The following is an 18,509-nucleotide window of genomic DNA, read 5'->3' on the forward strand; positions in this document are numbered from 1 at the left end:
TATCACGTCCGATCAGCCCTACCCCTCCCTCTTCTTCTCCCACTAACAAACTTTTCCCCCAGCGACTCTACCCAGGCTGATCAGCACATTGCGTCTAACCCTTTTGACCCCTTCACTCAAAAACCTCGTCCCCCCTCCCCCTGCCTCATCCGCCGCCCCCTGGGCGCCCATCGGCCCCTCATCCGCCCACTGGGCCACCACCCTTTAACTGCTCTCTGGACGCAATAATAAACAACCACCGGTCGCTATGGCGACCCGTTCATCGCGCGCGAACAAAACACTCTGTGACGCTCGTATGTACCTCAAACTCACCCTCAGATTGTCGTTGTTCTACTATCACGCGTACTGCTTCCACACTGACCCATCATTCCATCCTCCCGCACTATGTACTCTGTGGGTTTTTTTTTTTTGGCAAGCGATGCACTCACCTTTTTTTCGGGAAATTGAAGTTGATAAAATACCTTGTAAATGAAATTAGTATCGATCTGTGGAAATGCCTGTTAGAAATTAATGGTTGCGATTTTCGGGGGTGTTCCAAAAAGTTGTTCCAAGTATTTGTGCATGAATTTTGCAAATTTAGGTTTTTGGAGGCAACTGGGGGCGAAATGCGATATAAAAATCCGAAATTGATGATAATGAGAGATAATTGTGGAGAGCGGTACGTCGTGATTTCGTCAAAGTTCGTGTTGTATTGGTTTAATGATTTTCCGTAATTTCGAGGGTTATGATTATTGAATATTTTGGAAATTGAAATTGTAAATTGGATGCGACTGATTTACGTGAATCAATCGGCTTACTGGCATGCGTTGCTCATCATTTTCTCATTATGTCCTTTGAAAATACGCAATTACTCGGTTGCTATTAGCTGGAATTTCAATCAAAATTGGTTGTAAAAATTTGGCAGCGCTGTCAGAGGGTGGTGGAGTTTCGGGGATGCTGGAGCGAATGAGACAAGTGATGCCACCTCTCGGAAAAAGTCGCAACAGTCTAGTGGGATGTCTTTCGATTTAAAGCTTCATAATTATCGTCTCCCTTCAATCAATCGATCTCATAATTTTTTGCGTTTTTATCGCTTCTCAAAATTATTGGAACTCCACCGGAAATACATCCACTATCATTGCAGCTATTTTTAGGGGTGAATTTTCCCATTTATTCCAGTCTTTTGATGTCAGAAGCAGCTAATACCATGATCTTCTTACGCCAACGACAAACCGTTCTTAGACTTCAACTTTCTCACAACTTTTTTCTCCCCCAGTTATCGTCCTGTCCCGCATACGTGCAACGAGAATGTCTGGGTGAGTAGAGTTAGCTCATTTCTCCCCCGTGGAAACCGCGGGGATTTCCCTTCTTCACATTTCCTCCCTCACTCTCTTTGCCATTTGCACCGCATACTAAGTACTCGCAAAATGTTGATTCCGGATTTTAGAGTCGTCTCTCTACAGATTTACGATTTTTTCAGGCACTCGAGGAATGGAAAAATCAACATAATCGTTGTTGTCGTGAAAACAATTCTCGAATGAGTGAGGTGAGGAAATATTTACATAATTATTCCATGTAAATGAAAATTATTCATCAGTTTATCATGATACAACATACGACAAAATTCGTGAAAATGCAGTAATTTGTGACAATGACATGATACACAACGTTGCGGAGGGGTCGAGCCCCCCCCTCCCCAGGTAGAGTAATACAGCAGGCAAGGGGTCCTAGCCCCCTAGTTAAATGCGATATTGCTACAAATCTGCTCGGGAACTTGCAAAGAACGTGACCCACCCTCCCAATTCCATCCGACCTGGGCATCCGCCCTTGAAATAAAAAAAATAAAAATGCAATTAAATGGGGATTTTTTCCCGAGAATGCTATGCCACCTGGAGCGATGCAAATCTAAGACGCTCCGATGGTGGGGATAAAGGAGAAGAACGAGGATGCGCGAATGGGCTGTACCAGGCCGCAGAGGACCGCCCTCCGTTCGACTTCTATCTCCGTCTTATCCTGAGGGTACTTTTGCCATCTTGCCTTCAATTCTGCGGTTAGCCGGCTTCGACCGAAATACCAGGAAAACCGGATGGCTAACCTAATGTAGCTGAATCTCTACTTCGTTGTCAATGTTGAATATCCAAAAATAATTCATTATTTTATCCATGAGAAATTTCGACAATCGATTTTCCCATGATGGACGAAAATCGGAAATAATTATCGAATGGACAATTGAATGTGAGGACTTTTCGACTGTAATGGAGCAGTAATGGATTTTTATATTTTGCAATTAATTAATTAAACAATTTAATTTTCACGGTTGTATTTATCCAACAAACGTTTCCACTGTGAGCTACCCATTCAACCCCTAGTCCCTCTCACCCCATCCCCATACCCCTCCCCCCCATCAACCCCTTCTGATCAATGCCGCATTTCCAGTTCCAATTTCACTCGTCCAAGTGTAATCAGCCACGAAACAAATTATTCTGCATGCGATAGAGGCGCATGCCAATTCAATTCCACGAATTACCACTGGAAATAAGAAATTTTTGAAATTATTTATAAAATAAAGATGATTTATCGGGAGGTGAATCCCACTGATTATTTTCCATAAAACAGTCTCTTGGAATTCGTCCCCTAAAGACTAGATTTCAATTACCACTAGACGTCCAAAAATATTTGAAGTGTTTTGAAAAAATATTTGAAATGCGAGTACACGTGCAAAAACACAAGTATTTAACCGGAAAAAAAACGTAATTAATATTTAGCTCATTCCATTGAAGAATTATAACTCTCTGATTACCCCAGCTGATAAAACAGTCCAGATTTTTCGAAAAAGAAATTTTTTCTCCCTCGTTTTTACCGACAGTCGGTGTTGGCCGATAAAAATTCCCCCCGAAATCCCGATGGAAATGAAAAAATCGGTACCCATCTGCACGTATCTCATGGAGTTGCCGGTACTGTCGACGAGGCGCTGCATTCCTCTCCCTCCCCCTATGCCACCCCTCGGTCGTTAAAAAAAAAAACGAAAGGGTAAGCCGGGAAAAAAAGAGCGGGAGTATCACGTGGCGATAATAATAATTTTTACAAACCCGTGTGTAATCAAGGCTGCGTGTTACACATGTTTCAGCAGTTCTCTTGCGTTACTCTCTGATGCTACTCTGCCCCTACAATTCCTCCCCCCTCAACCCTCCGCGAAAATACAGTGCCTTGGATTGGACGTTGGATGAAATGGTGGGTGGCGGAGAGGCAGAGGAGTTTAGTTGGTAACCAAAGTGGAAGGTAGAAGGGCGGGCTTTACCCACAACTAAGGGGTAAAACGAGTTCGTGGGAGGGTTATAACGCGACTCGTTCGTAAAACCAGCAACGGCCGAACTGAGATAGAGCTACAAGTGGATTATGAAAGTTAAAGGAAGACGCGTATACGGCAGGAACGAAGAATAAAGGGAAGAGATGTAAAAGGGGAAGGGGGATGAAAATTGTACTGGCGCCTCTTTCACTCTACATTATTGTTGCCACTTTTAACGGTATTGTACGGGTAAACCCGGTGTTGTTATTTTTTTTTAGTCTTTTTACTTGTGCCACCACCGTTTGTCACTGGAAAATTTTGACCCCGATTTTTTACGAATCAACACAGTCAATTTTATTATTTTGTTGCAATAAAACACTGGAGGACTATATTTATTTTTGTGTTGTGTGATATTCAGCGATAGAGGTTCATCATGTGGCGAATACGTTCGCACCTCGATTAAATTGTCATAGTGCGACGATTCGATAAACAGTTTTGTTTCCTTGGGCTCTGGTAAATAACAACAAGAAAACAGAAATCCCTTAATTTACAAATTTCTGTTCATAATCAACTGGCTCCAGATTTACAGTGAATTTTTCTAAAATTTTTAGCGGTCCGAGGATTAAAAAAAAATTGATGATTGTGGAGGAACTAGACCTTCAGGGGAAGACGTCCCTGTCCGTTCAGACGCCTTGAAATCTTCACTAGAAATTTTTCCACGCCACAATAAAATATGAATTACTCAGGGAAATTCCCTGAATCCCTCCCCAAGTGCAGCTCCACCATCTCGAATTTTAAGAAATCCAATGTTCATTAGGAAGGGGTTTACCTACTGAAGTGGGGATGGTGCGTTGATCGAAGCGTGACGAGCAGTAATTGAATGTAGGTACGGCATTTGCATTGACAAGGTTCCAACAGAGATAATTCGAATCTCGTCGAATCCTGGGGAGGGGAGCCGGGGGCTGGGTGTAGGAGGTGGCTGGGTGGTTAGGTAGACAAGGGGGCCAGGGTGTAGAGGAAGGGGGAAACAAACGGGTCCACATACGCGGGGACGAAGCGTTAGGTCGTTTGTCAATACGACGATGGGTAGAGTAACGGTAGGTGAACATACGCGGGAGGATTCCAGCGTTTCGCTGTTTGTCACGCCGGATTTCCCTCGCACCAAGCTATACCGTTGGACAATGTATATTTGTATCTTTATTGGATTTTCACTCGATCGGGGGCAAAAACTTTATCCGTTTGTGTTTGGTCTCTCGGTAGATTTTTCCCTGCAATCGGTTTTTAATTTGATAGATAACTGAGTGGAAATAGTTTGTTGGAAACTATTTTGATGAATAAATTCCTGTGATGAGAGGATTAAATATTTCTGCAATTACTTATCTCCTGATGTCTCAGTGGTCAATCAAGACTTGACAAAGATATTGTCGTAGCGTAGGTCCTTGCAGAAAAACCCCCAGAGCTTTATGCAACACCGGGTGCAGGAGTCAACGGCTAACCGGGAAAAAATGATATTCCGATAAATTGCTAGATGGCTGTAACGAATGAGAAGAATCGAGAATATCCCAAGGGCCACGCGCCCGCAGAAGGGTAGAACGAGGCAGGAGTTAGGTCTGAATATAAAGAGAGTATACAAGGCCGGAAAAGGGTAGAACAAGGGGGTATGTCCAGTTAACAAGGACAAAAAGCTGAACCAGTACGACTGCACACGAACACGAAAAGTAAAAGAGACAGTGAACAATAGCCTTGATAAAGGAGGACAGAATGCAAACTGACCCACCACAGGAGGAACAAGGATATCCAACACGGGAGAGAGGGAGAGAGAGAGGATGATTCCAACGAGAAGAGTTCCGCCGAAAGACAAAACGACAAGAGCTGATGAGCGTGTGAGGAGGATAAAGTGACCAATTGGTTAAACGAAGAGAGGCACAGGGGCCAAGCCTGTGGATGAAGCTGTGTGGTTGAAGTGAGGTGGTAAAAGATAGAAAGCACAGAGGGAGTGGAAAGAACGTTGAATGAAGTGAGATAGAATCAGGTGGCTGATGTCGAAAGGGTGGTGGAAAGCAGCGTGCGGTTCTGTGGTGGTGGTGGGGTTGAGACAGGATGATGTTGGAGGAGGATGGAAGAGATGGGTATAGGTTAGGAGGGGGATGCTGCGTGTGTTGGCATGGACCAGTGCGTCAACGGCTGTTGCCTCATACGTACCGCCCCAAAATTATAGTTAGTGGTCCATCGGGCATACCCTACGATACAACCGGCAAGTGGAAGACGATTTACATCGACCATTACCACCTTTTCATTCTTGAGATTATCTTCCCTGACGATTGATCGTCAACATCCGTAGATTTGAAAAAAACGAACTCGCATTTGTGTGTTGTGATTAGAATTGGATTCACCAGGAATTTGTTACGTGTTATGTAGAGTGCGATCGAGTGATAAATAAAGGGAGATGTGATATGGAGAAAGATGCCCTAGAGGGGATTTACCCTGGAGTTGGTCAGACGGTCAATGGGAATTATAATAAACTAATCCACCAGTGAATTGTTAATGAGGAAAATAGTGACTGAAAGTTCGTTTCCGGGGACTTGATATTCGGGAAATGTAGGTGTAATCATCCAGACGATAATTCAGATGGTGATGACCCTGGAAAGGGCTGGTAAGAAGCTCTGATCCTTGATAAGGAATATTCCCGAGGGAGATGAGAATATCCGAAATACGAGAAAGAGATTTGAATGCGAAGTTAAGCAGTGAGTGTCTCAACCGTCGCAACAGTGGAAAAGGACTTCCAGTATCAGACGCATTGGAAAAAGTTGGAATTAACAGCGGTAAACAACTCCCCGTCACGATATTGATCATCATCACGAGGATTGTCATCTTCAAGCGATCTCCGATGACGTTAATTGTGCCGAGGATGTAAGTCTCAATCAACCCTCAAAATTCAGACCCAAAAGTCAAACCCTTGCGATAAATATCCGCGCAACAACGTGGTCATACCGAAAAAGCTTAACCACGTGCCACTTTGACACGCGGTATTCCGTGCGTAGACCGTGTGGGGGGTTTGAATCGTACACCCCCGCGTTCTTTTCCCCTATTTTTTTCCACTCCCACCACGGCAACATCACTCCAACCCTCTCACTCACCCCCATGCATTCAATATCGTTTGGTCTTTCCCCTCTGTTCCATTCTGCCAACACATCACCAGCCTTCAACTGCTCGCGTGGTACTTTTTTCCCCTATTTTCGTCGTACTCACTTGCTTTTTATTCGCCGCTCAGCTTTCATTCGCTGTATATCAACAGCCGCGTGTCACCAGCCAGATGACGTATGCTAAAATTAGTGAATGAATGTTGACGTCACGCGACGAGTGCCAGACTGGCAATTGAGTGGTGTTCTTGACTGATTGAAATTGGTTTTTTTTTTCTTCACTCAAGCTGAAGGACACGATTATCACTGATGGTTGTTGATGGTATCGTCAATAACACGGGGACACTTTAATTTGCAGTTCGTTAAACAATTGTTGATAATGTCAATCGCAATGAAGATCAAAGTTCTGGACGTCCGTAACAAAATCGTCAATAAATTACTTCCATAGATTGAAATCTGATTCAGAATCGAGTGGTTAAGGAAGAAAAGCAATCAGCCGTCGGAAGATCGTGAAACGATGATTACAATGAACTTGAGACACCGTGGGCCCCTCTAACCAGATGCTCTGATTGCCTATGGATATATTCGGCCGTTGTAATGGGCCTGGTGGTAGTGGTGGAGCAATAACAGGAACAAGTGGTACCGTACGAACGGCTACAGTCGCCGATTCAGCGACAGCGAGTGGAAACGAAACGGTCGAGGCTAACGGAACAGGTGGCAGAATGCAATTGACTGGTGCATCGGCTCCTGGGACAGCGGCATCACCCGAGTCCGGGGTATCACCGCTAGCTGATGCCTACACCAAGATGACAACGGATATATTGACGGAGAGAACACTGGGTGATTTTGTCAGTGAGCATCCGGGCGAGCTTGTCAAGACAGGTAATGGTGATGAATGTCATCTGGAAACAATGGTAGGAACTTGTGACTGGGGACAAAAACCATTTGACAAATGATTTTCTCTGTCCCTCAGGATCTCCTCACTTAGTCTGCACTGTATTACCCGCTCATTGGAGATCCAACAAGACCCTACCAGTAGCATTCAAAGTGGTAGCACTGGGAGAAGTTGGTGACGGTACATTAGTGACTGTCAGAGCGGGTAATGATGAAAATTGCTGCGCCGAACTGAGAAATTCTACGGCGTTAATGAAGAATCAAGTAGCTAAGTTCAATGATCTGAGGTTCGTTGGACGAAGTGGCAGAGGTGAGTACAAATATTCATTCAAGAATTCATACTAGACCGGGAAAGCAAAGACGACGAAAAGTTTCATTCACAAAATTCAAGGAAAGTTGTAGTCACTGAGTTGACAGTGAGAGCCTCGTTCCACCCTCGAGGAAGAGGTGAGAAGCGAGTAAAAGGAAGTAAGAGGGTAGAAAGTAGGGTATAAGAGGGTGTGAAGTAAGAAATATCTTGTAGTAAGGGTAGGTCATGGATGTCTCAAGGCAGACCCTTATTTTTCCTCACCACGGCGTCTCCCTTCGAAACCCAAAAACTGTAGGAAAGTCGTTTCGGAAAGGATTTCGGGGAAGGTATTCGCGGGTGTAGGAGGATGTCTTTCACTGGTGTGGGGGATCTTCTCAGGAGGGGTTGAGTAATGGCTTTTATTTGTCCGCGCCACCACCGACTTCTCACAAACGTATCCTCTTTCATTCTATCTATTATCCTTCAGTCCCTTCTCCACGCAGCTTTGCCGAGGGGTTTCTGATTCAACTTTCCAAGGAACAAGCGCCGACAGGACGATATTAATTGAGGTTTCGGGATTTTAATTAACATTATTAGATCAGTTATGCCTTTCAAGTTGGTGGACCTTTGTTACTAACAACAAAGCCAAAACAGCGTTATCAGTCAAGTAGATGATCATCATCATTGTAGTTGAATCAACTGAAATATTAAATCTCCGAGGAATAGCTGATAATTCAGCGTTTGGAATTCATAGGAGGTTGAGGGGGCATTAGCGATTCTGCAAGGACTCGGGGAATAATCATGAATCCCAGACTCTATAGAGACATCTTCTCTAAACTACATCCTTCATCCAAGCTTATGTTAATTCCACGACCGTTCACGAAAACAATTGAAGAGCTAATCTCAGACAAATGACTGACGCGCTGAATCTCCTACTTCCACTACTGCCACTTGCTTTTCTCCCCCATCTATTTCTCCACTCTCTTGAAAATTCACCTAGTGTTTCAACGTTTTCTTGATCCTCTCTCATCCCCCAATTGAGGTAAAACAAAACAGAAACAAAAACAGAAGCCAGTGCCTTCCCTTCCCGTTGAATTTTGGGGAGTGAAGCACATGTGGGGGAGCTTTTGAGTACATAATAACTTTGCAATATTGATAATAAGCTGACAAGCACGTACCTTCAGATTTGCACGATAATTCCTCCTCAATCATGATGCCAAATCTAGCCCGGAGGGCTTTTGAATTTCACGAACCCTCTCTAAGCCCTTTAACGAAGCAGATCATTTCATCTAACCCCACATATCTCCTTGTGAATTCTCTTCATTGCGTCAATCTACTTCACATCACGAATGTCATGATAATCTGGCTGAATAAACACGTTCCACGGACTAGTTGAGATGGTAAAAAAACGGGGAACGAGTGGATTTGGGTGAGACAAACGGAAAATGTCAAGTCGATGATGAGAAGTTTAACGTGAAGTCTGTCCGGTATATCGGCGAGTGTCAAGGGTGGCCACAGGGCGGTTCGCCACGCGAATTTCTCATTCCTCGTGATAACTTACCTTTAGAGGTATCAGGGACCAGTCACGCTACACCAATAAGTCCAATTTCGTCCTCTCTCTCTCACTCAACCCTTTTTTTTTCTTCTGGTTATCAAGTCACGTCACTTCACCGATCCATTCCTACTGCACCTCCACTCGCAGTTGTACATCGATGTGTTGGAGTATCAGTCTGTGTGGGAGTACAAGGTACGCAACATGTCAGGGGGTATCACCCTTCGTGCCAGTCACTAAAACCATTAGAAAACTACCCCCTCTAATGTTTTACACTACCCTTCCCAGACTATAGACGTTTTTAAACGCCTACTGTATACGCTATCGGTTCTCACTCAACCCACACTCGTTCGCCTTTCGTTTCTCTCCAGCTGGTGTGTTAATTTCTTTTTGATTTTTTTCCCCCTGTTGTAACTTCCTTTCTCGGGGTGCCTGACGTGCGTCCGGTCGCTCCTCGACTCGATGGCGGGATATGTAAAGTGGAATTGTGCTTCACGGAGTCAAAATATGGACGAAGAATTGTCATGAGAGGGGCCTTCGTTGGTGGGAAAAATTTCATGGATTTAGGGAGAGCTTTTCTAATAAATTGAAATCTCCGAAGCACTGAATTCGTTTTTTTGTTCTTTAACTCTTGGAAACGATTTTGTTGGGACTGCTGTAGCTATTGTGTGGTTTGAATACTGTATGGGTAAAATATAATCAGTGATAGTTGGAACATGTGAGCAAAAGTCGAAACTTTCAGTTCGAGCCATTTCCGAGTTATAATCGTATTACATCGCAGATGCACGAGACACCCTTACAATGTATTCGAGCTTTAAAAATTATTTTTCGACTAGATCTCTTGGAGTCAAAATGATTTCGCCTAAAACCTGAAGATTTTATTTAACAGACACTTGATTTTTTTCGAGGAGTCAATAAGAGTCTCGATGAATTGTCCGACGTTCGACGAATGTAAAGCTCGACTGAGAATTATTGATCGCTGAATATTGGCAGAGACTATTGGTAGGGAAATCCAGCTTGCGAGCAGTCAATACGAGCTATTTTTCGAATTATCTGATTTTTCGTCCCGCTAATGGAGTCTGTCTGTCTATAATCTCTAATGCCAACTATTTAATCCGTTCGGATTAACACATACATCCGCCCCCCCTCCTCTGTTACCAGAAAAATTGTTTCGTTTTCACGCTCGTTGATTGCCGTAGCGTGAGGAAAAAACCGTGAATGAGGGCGATTTTTTTTTTCAAGTACAGGACAGATAAAATTGCGGTTCCCCTCCGTGGCGTGTATTTTGGTATCGCTTCATTCTACCCCCTGATTCACTGGAATTTCCCTTTCCCTTTCTCATTTGTTCGTCAATTCATTGACACAGGAGTTAGGCCAGCAAAGAGAGCTTTTTTCGCATAAATATTTCCCTTCTGTTCACGCATAGTCGAGCTTCACAACCATACACGTATATTTCATAGGTGAATACTGTGTCCACTCGATACATTACTGCAACTTAATTCAGTTATCTGGGAGTTCCAGCAGATAACATGGTTTGTAAACTTCCCCCCCAACCCCCAACAATGCATATTTACCCAGAGAATGTTTAATGGAAGTCCTGGTTCTGTTCTCATTTTTTAACCTCGTTTAATTATAATGTATAAAAAAAAGTAATGGATAATTTTATCATGAGGTGGTCTGCTATTTACCGGGCGATTTTGTCAACAGGAAAGAGCTTTACCCTGACGATAACCGTTTCCACGTCTCCCCCTCAAGTGGCAACGTACACCAAGGCCATCAAAGTCACTGTGGATGGGCCACGAGAGCCGAGATCCAAGACCAGTGAGTATCACTGTAAGCATTATTATCATTACTACTTGTCAACGTTTATTTGTAAGTTAGTGGGGTGAAGTCAGTGAGAGGGTTCATTATCGTACCTCTCCCAAAATGTGTGATTGTGATTTTATCTATTTGAATGTCCGACTTGGGCACCACCGACGCTAGAGGTAAATAATATTCTGATTTTTGTGTCTCATGAGTGTTCATTACATTAATTGAAAAATTTCTCTGCATGTAATCTCACCCCCCCCCTCCCGCAAAACAAATCCAACACTATCACTCAGATATTGAATATCCAAAGTTCATGAATGCTGTAATGACAACGTTAAACTTTTGAAAGATCTCGTGTGGTGTACCCCCCTATCCCAAACTGCCCAAGTTTCTGTTCTCCGAATTGCCCTTATTTATAACTTGAGTACAGTAGGTCGTTGAAAGGTGGTAGTTGAGAGCATAACGCTGATAAAGGACTGCGGGTGGTGGAGCAGCCACCTTGGATATGGCACGTTGTTAGCGACCGCCTTACCAAACTTAGGCTGCCTTTAGCGGCCATACTCAACTCCACCAGTCTCGTATGTCTCATGGACCCTTTGGGACATACAATTACCCCCAAGGAGTTGGTTATTCTCGCCTAGTGGTTGTCGTTCCTAGTTGCCACTGTGCAAGACCTTACAGGAAGAGGGAGGTTAACGCGCTGTCTAGTTTGTACGAAACTTAGTACCCTTGAATTATCACCAGCACTTCGAAGGCCTCTTCGCGCATGTATTATGCGAAACCTGTAATAAAGTCTATCTATGGATCATGGGGTGTGCATGGAGGCATTTAGACTCGAGTCGACGGCGCAGAAAAAAATTTCAGGGAAAAATTACATGTCCAGGGAGGGATGAAAGTTAGTTTCATCACAAAAATTACCCTCTCAAGTCTAATATTCCCAACACAACTTGACCTGAAAGTGGTTGATTGTCATTTCTTTCCATGTTCAACCCTCTAGAGATCTAATGTTCATCCAAAATTTCGTTCCGCGTAGATTTATTGGGATTCGCTCGAAGGTGCGGGTAAAATACCCTTAAATATTCATTAAGAATTGAATTTTGGTTGTTCTTTTCTGCAAAAAAATGTCAAAGAATTCACGACTCCCGACCACCCATGATCTAGGACTCCATCACCAGAACGACTGCTGTCTTGACTTGGAATTGTCTCATACATTTACGACAAGACCTATCGAGCCTCAAAATAGTCCCTTTGATGGTCGTCATGTTGCAGGCGTTCAGAATAAACAGAAAGCTGCAGTAGTTGTATACAATAAATTCCTCCGGGTGGTCGTCTGTCTCCGTCACTTCATCGTCAGTGACGATATGAATGTGGCGAATTGATGGCAGCTGAAATCCATACAGGCCCACCAGGATAAATGTCGTTTCCCAGAAATAATAATGTTTCCATTTGACAAGGAAGTTCTGTAAACCTCTCCGGAGACTTGCGGGTGGTGCTTACGTGGACGCGGTTTGACACGAGGATAAATGAGTCTTGGCCCGGGGACTCAGCCTCCGAAGGCCAACCCCTCACCAGTGCTGGAAAGGGTTGTAATTAATTAAACAAGCAATTCATTACACATTCAACCCTCGGTCCTAGTGGCCATTTCCTCTTCGCTGTTCTTTCTCTATCCGAGCTAGTCTCACTCCTTTCACCGGGGGAAAGCAACCGCCGTGCCCTGCAGTCCGAGGAAATTGATTGAGAAGCATTTCAAATCCCTTCGAAAATTCATGTACCATCGCCCTATTAACAACACTTCTTCGGAGAAGTGCTTTTCATGCAGCGAAGGAAAAATTTGGAACGAGACATGAGACAACAAGTTATCCAACACTAGCACACAGCCCTGTCCAAGAAAATGAGGAATCTGTCATTGACAGCTGGTCTAATTCCCCGGGGCTATCGCCACACCAGGTTTGTTAAGGGATTCTCGATAAAATCGATAGACAACTCATGAAGTTGGCTTTCAGAGTCGCTGCGAGGGAGCTTTGCAAGTTGAGAAATATTGATGAAACTCTCTCAAGTCTCTTATAAATTGCAATCACGTTGATCAAAGTTTTTGTTCATGAGATGAACTCAAACTGTGCAAATATTTGACGTTATATATCAGTCGTAGCATCAAGAATATCACATATTGCTGTTTCTCAAACACATTTACTTCCGGATCAACGGAGGTCCTCCACCTCAATCGTCATCGTCGTTAAACTGTATCTCGTTAGCCATCAGCCGACGTTTCTCGCGTCAGTATTCCGTACGTCGGGCCATTGTGTGTCTCTCTGTTGAAGCGTACCTATTCAGCAAACTAGCGGGAATTTTGGGGTAGGGCAGTTAGAATTAGGGCTTCGATTGGATTATCGAGAACGTTGGGGAGTCCTAGTGGATCCTCCACTCCCTTCCATCCCCCGATTCTCCTCTCATCACCGGGAACTTCTCCAGTGGCTTCTCACACGAGTTGAAATTTCTCCCTCGTCGAGGTGATGGTGTACTCATAGCACTGGGCTTTCAAAATCGGCATCCAAGGCCTTCAACGGCTCTCGGTACTGGTGCTGTCAGAATGTAGTGAATTTCGGTGGAGGTGGGTGGTTCACTAGGGTCATCGTATTGTCTCTGTCTCACTTCAGAACAAAATCGACACGAGGGTGGACTCAGTGGACATCGGTACAGCTCTGACTCTCGTCGGGCGCCTGCTGGGACGTCTTTAATTGGGTTGCCGACATCGGGGGGGTGAACGAAGCGCGGAAATAAAATGTATCGACGATCTACTCTCACTCAATGGCTTTCTAACCCTCCCCTGAGGGATACTCCGACGAGTGTCAATTAAAATTGTGCCCAACTGCGAAGATTCGAAGGGCTCAGTTGAATTATGATGGGATTTACGGGTGAATCGGTACAACGGTTCAAGGTGATGCTGACTATTCATGAGTTATCGCTCGATATCTCGGAATCTAAGCGAGATTGGAAAATTTTTGTTGATATCTTTTCGGTAGGGCGGTGTCAGATCTACAATAAAGGTAGTGACAAGAATTTCGGTATCTCCGTTAGATCTCGAGATATTTCTAAAAGAGTTTAGCTAAGAATTTGGCCGGGGCGAGTCAGGTTATTATTGCAAAAAATGAAGTCTTTATGTGCGGAGTGTGTGTGTGTGTGATTATTCGAGTGTATTGGCTATCGGCTTAAGTGGGTCCAACGAACAGGCGCACGGTTGATGGCAGTGCTATCATTTCTAGGGCATCAACAACAGTTTCACGCATTCGCTTTTGCGTCACAGCGGGGAACACCCTTCTTTGCATCACCTCTGGTCGATTCACTTCAACCACTACCAAATCCACTCCAACCACTGCCGAATCCACTGCAACCGAGGGATCCACTGTCGTCATTTAGACACGCGATGCCCGGAAATTGTCAGAGTGAGTAGATCAAAATATCTCATTTACTGTATTTAATTATAAGAAAAGCCCATAATTAATGCCGCCACTTCCAGAACTCAGATCAGTTTATTTCGAGTTGTGACACGTATTACGATTATTTATTATAAAATAATTCACTTATGAATTTAGTTATAACATTGATATAGATTTTTGTCTCACGACCCAGTATTAAATGAGGACAAATGATATCGCATTTATCATCAAACTTCCGTTGTATTTCCCTCCGTCTTCCTCTTTTTGTCGTATAAATCCTGAGCAACTCAGCTGAGCAACCCAGAGGCTTTTGGCCCTGGTTGTAACCGCAAGCCTGTTCAAAGCTAGATTAAATATTATATTAAAGGGCTTGCCAGACTATCCTCCTCCCCCCGTCCTCTGCATCTCCCTTTCCCTCTTTGGAGTCTCTCACGCGCTACCAAATTCGCACGCGAATTTCTGTGGGTTCGGCTCTCAGACCTACAATAAAAATAAATAAAAATACAGAAACAACTGCAGAATAAAAAAAAAAGAAGCCTGAGCTTGCAATGAAAAAAATTCCAGAGTTGAGCCATATATAAACACGCTCGTTTCCCCACCACTGTGCTCCATCGTTTAATGAATTTCCTGAGATGGCTCCCGATGCCTCGCCCTGCACATACATAATTCCTCTTCCTCTGTACGAAAAAATTCTCCGATAGAAAGAGTGAACTGTGTGCGCAACGTGTTCAGGAATATTCCACTTATTAATATAATTTTTTCCCCTCATCCACGTTCAAGCATGAAATTATCTGTTTTTTCTTTGTTTATTTATTTGATTTTTTTCATTCCATCCGTCAGACGGTCGACTTTTCCGTGGGCTCCAGTATCTCCCGACTAATCGATTGGAATTAAAACCGCTGCAACTCCCTTTTAATTTATCCCAGCCCCAATAAGCTCTCCTCATCGACGAATAACCTCGGAATATTATCGAAAATAATGTCAAGTTCGGTCATGGAATTGCGAAAGTCATCGAGAATTTCCCAGTTATGCTCTTCAATTGTCTTCAGACTGATTGGCCGATTGATAAATTTTTTTCTCCGTTCAATTATCGATTGAATAATTATACTCAATAAATGTATTGCAGCTGGAGTGAATGGGGAAAGAGTAGGCTGGGTTACAGTATTTAGGGTTAGACTAGTCAGGACGGGCCAGTAGCGCTCATCGAGGCGAACCTCGGTTATTTGAGTTGGCCGTAGCAATGCCGACGCGCGGGGACATCCAACCCTTTGATCTCGTAACTCCCCCCAGCTCCGTTAAAACCCCTGCTACCCAAACACCCCCGTCGTTTTCATTCCCTTCGTCTCTCACCCTTCAAAATGTCCAGTCAGTGCAACTACCCTACCTCTCCCATCCTTCGCCAGCAGCCTTGTGACCTTCCTTTTACGCGCTGGTAAAATCCATTCCCAGCCTGGGGCTAGCCACAAAAATAGCTTGTCAATATGAAGGACCAAAAAGCAGAAGCGCACATGATAAATACTCATCAAGATCACAAAGAGCTTTGAGTACCTGTCCATTTGTCGTATGTCAACGGCACTATTCACTGTTATGATCTCTCTGTATGTCTAGACATGTCTCAGTTTGGATTGACAGCTGGCAACTCCTGGGGTTATGGCAGTACAGCGGGTTACGCTGGTTACTTGCCTGGCCCATTGTCATCCTGCGCTGCTCAAGCACCATTTCCACCACCACCACCACCACCACCTCCACCACCACCACCAACGTCTACCTTGGCTTCTTTCGCTAGTTCAACGGGAATGAATACACCAACGGCCCCCGATTCCACGGCCGGGACTACTTCGTCGGGTAACAGCAGTCGAGCACCACAACAAGATGCTTTTTCAGCAGTGTCCTCATGTAAGATATCATTACTGCATTGATCATCAACTCAATGACTTAATTTCTAGGTCGAATCCAATCCGCTTCTTGACCGAAATGATTTTCAGTGGTTCCAGATACAACAACCCCCGGTCAAACCGATCCCCTGGATCCCCTGTCTTCTCTGATGTCCGGTACAGCCAGTCAAAGATACCAAGACTACGTATCACCGAGATCTCTGTCGACCGATTCCAACACAACTGATAGTCCCGTTCACGAGGAGGGCTTCGGTCAAAATTACAATTACTTTCCAACACCGGGTGTTCTACCGAGTATCCTATACTCGCAGATCTACGGAAATCAGTTTCAAAATTCCGAGAGCCCCGAACAAACGGCCGTCGCCGAGAGTTGCAGTGTTAGACAAGAGGAAGTTAGACCGGATAATAATGTATGGAGGCCGTACTGAAAATTAATAAAATAGAGTGAACATTGGTGCTTGTGAAATTACGGTGTTATTTAATTTGAGAGCATCAACTGACTCTCATCAATGTAAATTTCATAAACTTTGAGGCTAACAAAGTCGATTAAAAAAAAAACAACACTTGGGCATTAAACCTTGTAATACGTAGGGCGTGAGATGAATTTCAACGCTTTAAAAAGTCAGAGGCGATCTTAGTGGTACCATTGATTTAATTGGTTGTGTCCCCCGGTCGTCATCGATATCATTATCGAACAATAAACTGAGTATTTGCGGATGAGACTCAGCAAGGTATGAAGAGTGAGATTTAATCATGAGAGTGAGACTGAAGCATGTAAATAAAAAAATGAAGTTGTAAATATAGAATATCCGGGGAAGCAGATACCAAAAAGAAAACCGACAAAAGCAGAATGCATTTTACATTTTACGTTTTCATAGTATATTTGTGTTATTTAATATTTGGATCACGTGCAATATTCGATCATTGTCTTATTGATAATTTTGTTGATTAATTTTCATAGCCATAATTAACAATTTTCCTGTGAAGCATGTAAAAGCCTGACAACTAGCTTCTGAATTCTACCGAAGTGAATGTCTTGAAAAAAATTACGAAACAATTACACTGACGATTGAATAAATAATTTCGCATATACATATCTACCGACTATTGTTGTCGTAGTTTTTGATCGAGTCAAATAAAAAAATGTATTTAAAAAAAAAGGGCTTTTCACTCGTCCTCCTGTTGTTCTCCTCTCAATTATGTATTTTCCCTCCAATGCATAACGAATTTACTTAATTAGATGAGCGTGTCCATTCTTCCAACAGTGCACATCTTTCCCTCGGACATGTTTCAAACGTTCTATCCTTCTTGGATGTAACACGAAATAACGGGCGTGAATCTCGACAAAGGATTCTCCAAGTACTGGCGTTCACTAGGGGGGAAAACAATCTGTGGGGGGAGGGTCTTCATAGGGTGGATCCAGACCAGAGGTGTATGCAAATTTCACCAGAAAATTTAATTAAACGCGTGTGCTACTACTACTCACACTCGTGTGCTTTCAATTGTGCAGTTTTTGAGAAGACATTTGCTATAAATCTCAACGTTTCGAGCTCAAGTGGAAGCTGTTCACAAAGGAAACTTTTGCAATCTGCAGACGTTAACTTCTCCTGTTTTTCAGAGGTGAATTTATTAATTAAGGGGTTCACTCGAGATTTATAATTTTATTTTTACCGGGTAAATTAAACATCACTTGGGTATTTACAACTCGGGCTGAGAAGAAATATTATTCCGTCAATTAAATATTTTTCTGACAATTTAAGTTAAGGTGAATTTTCCAAAAGGACATTTGTTAATTTAGATTAACAAAGAGCTATTCTTGATCCTCTCGAAATTTTTGCAAATAAATTTCCGCTGCATATCATCAGAAAAAAACTGGAGTCTGACTTTGGAGTTCCCCTTTCACTTGGAAGACGGGAAACTGACGGATTTGCGATGCTGGAATCGATACAAGACAGACGCAGCCAGACTAGACAATTGAGACAGCCACCTCTCACCCCCTCCCCCTCTCTATACCTCTGCACAAAACCACATGAGTATTAAGGTTAGGTTAGTGTGACCGTTGATACGCGGTACACCGGCATAATAGAGTATACTATGGCTGGGTTCAACATAGAGAACAGTGAAGTAGAATGCGGATAATAGAGTATGGAGAATAGCGTGTAGCGAATGGTCGAATGTCGAATGGATATGGGACTTTGGGTACCTTCAGCCTCCTCTCTACCGTCTGAATC

General features: G+C 43.5%; 1 protein-coding gene across 3 annotated transcripts; it reads left to right on the forward strand.

The window, feature by feature from the left end:
* The first annotated feature begins 4,317 nt into the window (after positions 1 to 4,317).
* LOC135166527 (runt-related transcription factor 1-like) lies at positions 4,318 to 17,403 on the forward strand. 3 transcript variants are annotated; one of them, XM_064128836.1, is made up of 6 exons: positions 4,318 to 7,287; positions 7,379 to 7,609; positions 10,848 to 10,973; positions 14,210 to 14,389; positions 15,992 to 16,279; positions 16,369 to 17,403. In XM_064128836.1, exons 1-6 carry the CDS (start codon positions 6,981 to 6,983, stop codon positions 16,704 to 16,706), a joined length of 1,470 nt encoding a protein of 489 aa, XP_063984906.1. In that variant the 5' UTR covers positions 4,318 to 6,980; the 3' UTR covers positions 16,707 to 17,403. The 3 variants fall into 3 exon arrangements, with proteins under 3 accessions (XP_063984906.1, XP_063984905.1, XP_063984907.1); XM_064128835.1 differs by having other exon boundaries at positions 10,848 to 10,961; positions 14,195 to 14,389; XM_064128837.1 differs by having other exon boundaries at positions 10,848 to 10,961.
* The last annotated feature ends 1,106 nt before the right edge of the window (positions 17,404 to 18,509 follow it).

Source organism: Diachasmimorpha longicaudata, chromosome 10 (genome assembly GCF_034640455.1).
Source record: "Diachasmimorpha longicaudata isolate KC_UGA_2023 chromosome 10, iyDiaLong2, whole genome shotgun sequence".
NCBI classification, from domain to species: domain Eukaryota; kingdom Metazoa; phylum Arthropoda; class Insecta; order Hymenoptera; family Braconidae; genus Diachasmimorpha; species Diachasmimorpha longicaudata.

Excerpts from the sequence above, each read along its gene's own strand:
- LOC135166527 (XM_064128835.1), top strand. The coding sequence starts at position 6,981 with ATGGATATATTCGGCCGTTGTAATGGGCCTGGTGGTAGTGGTGGAGCA. Across the intron at positions 7,610-10,847 it reads CGTTGGACGAAGTGGCAGAG|GAAAGAGCTTTACCCTGACG; the intron begins GTGAGTACAAAT and ends TTTTGTCAACAG. Across the intron at positions 16,280-16,368 it reads TTTTTCAGCAGTGTCCTCAT|TGGTTCCAGATACAACAACC; the intron begins GTAAGATATCAT and ends AATGATTTTCAG.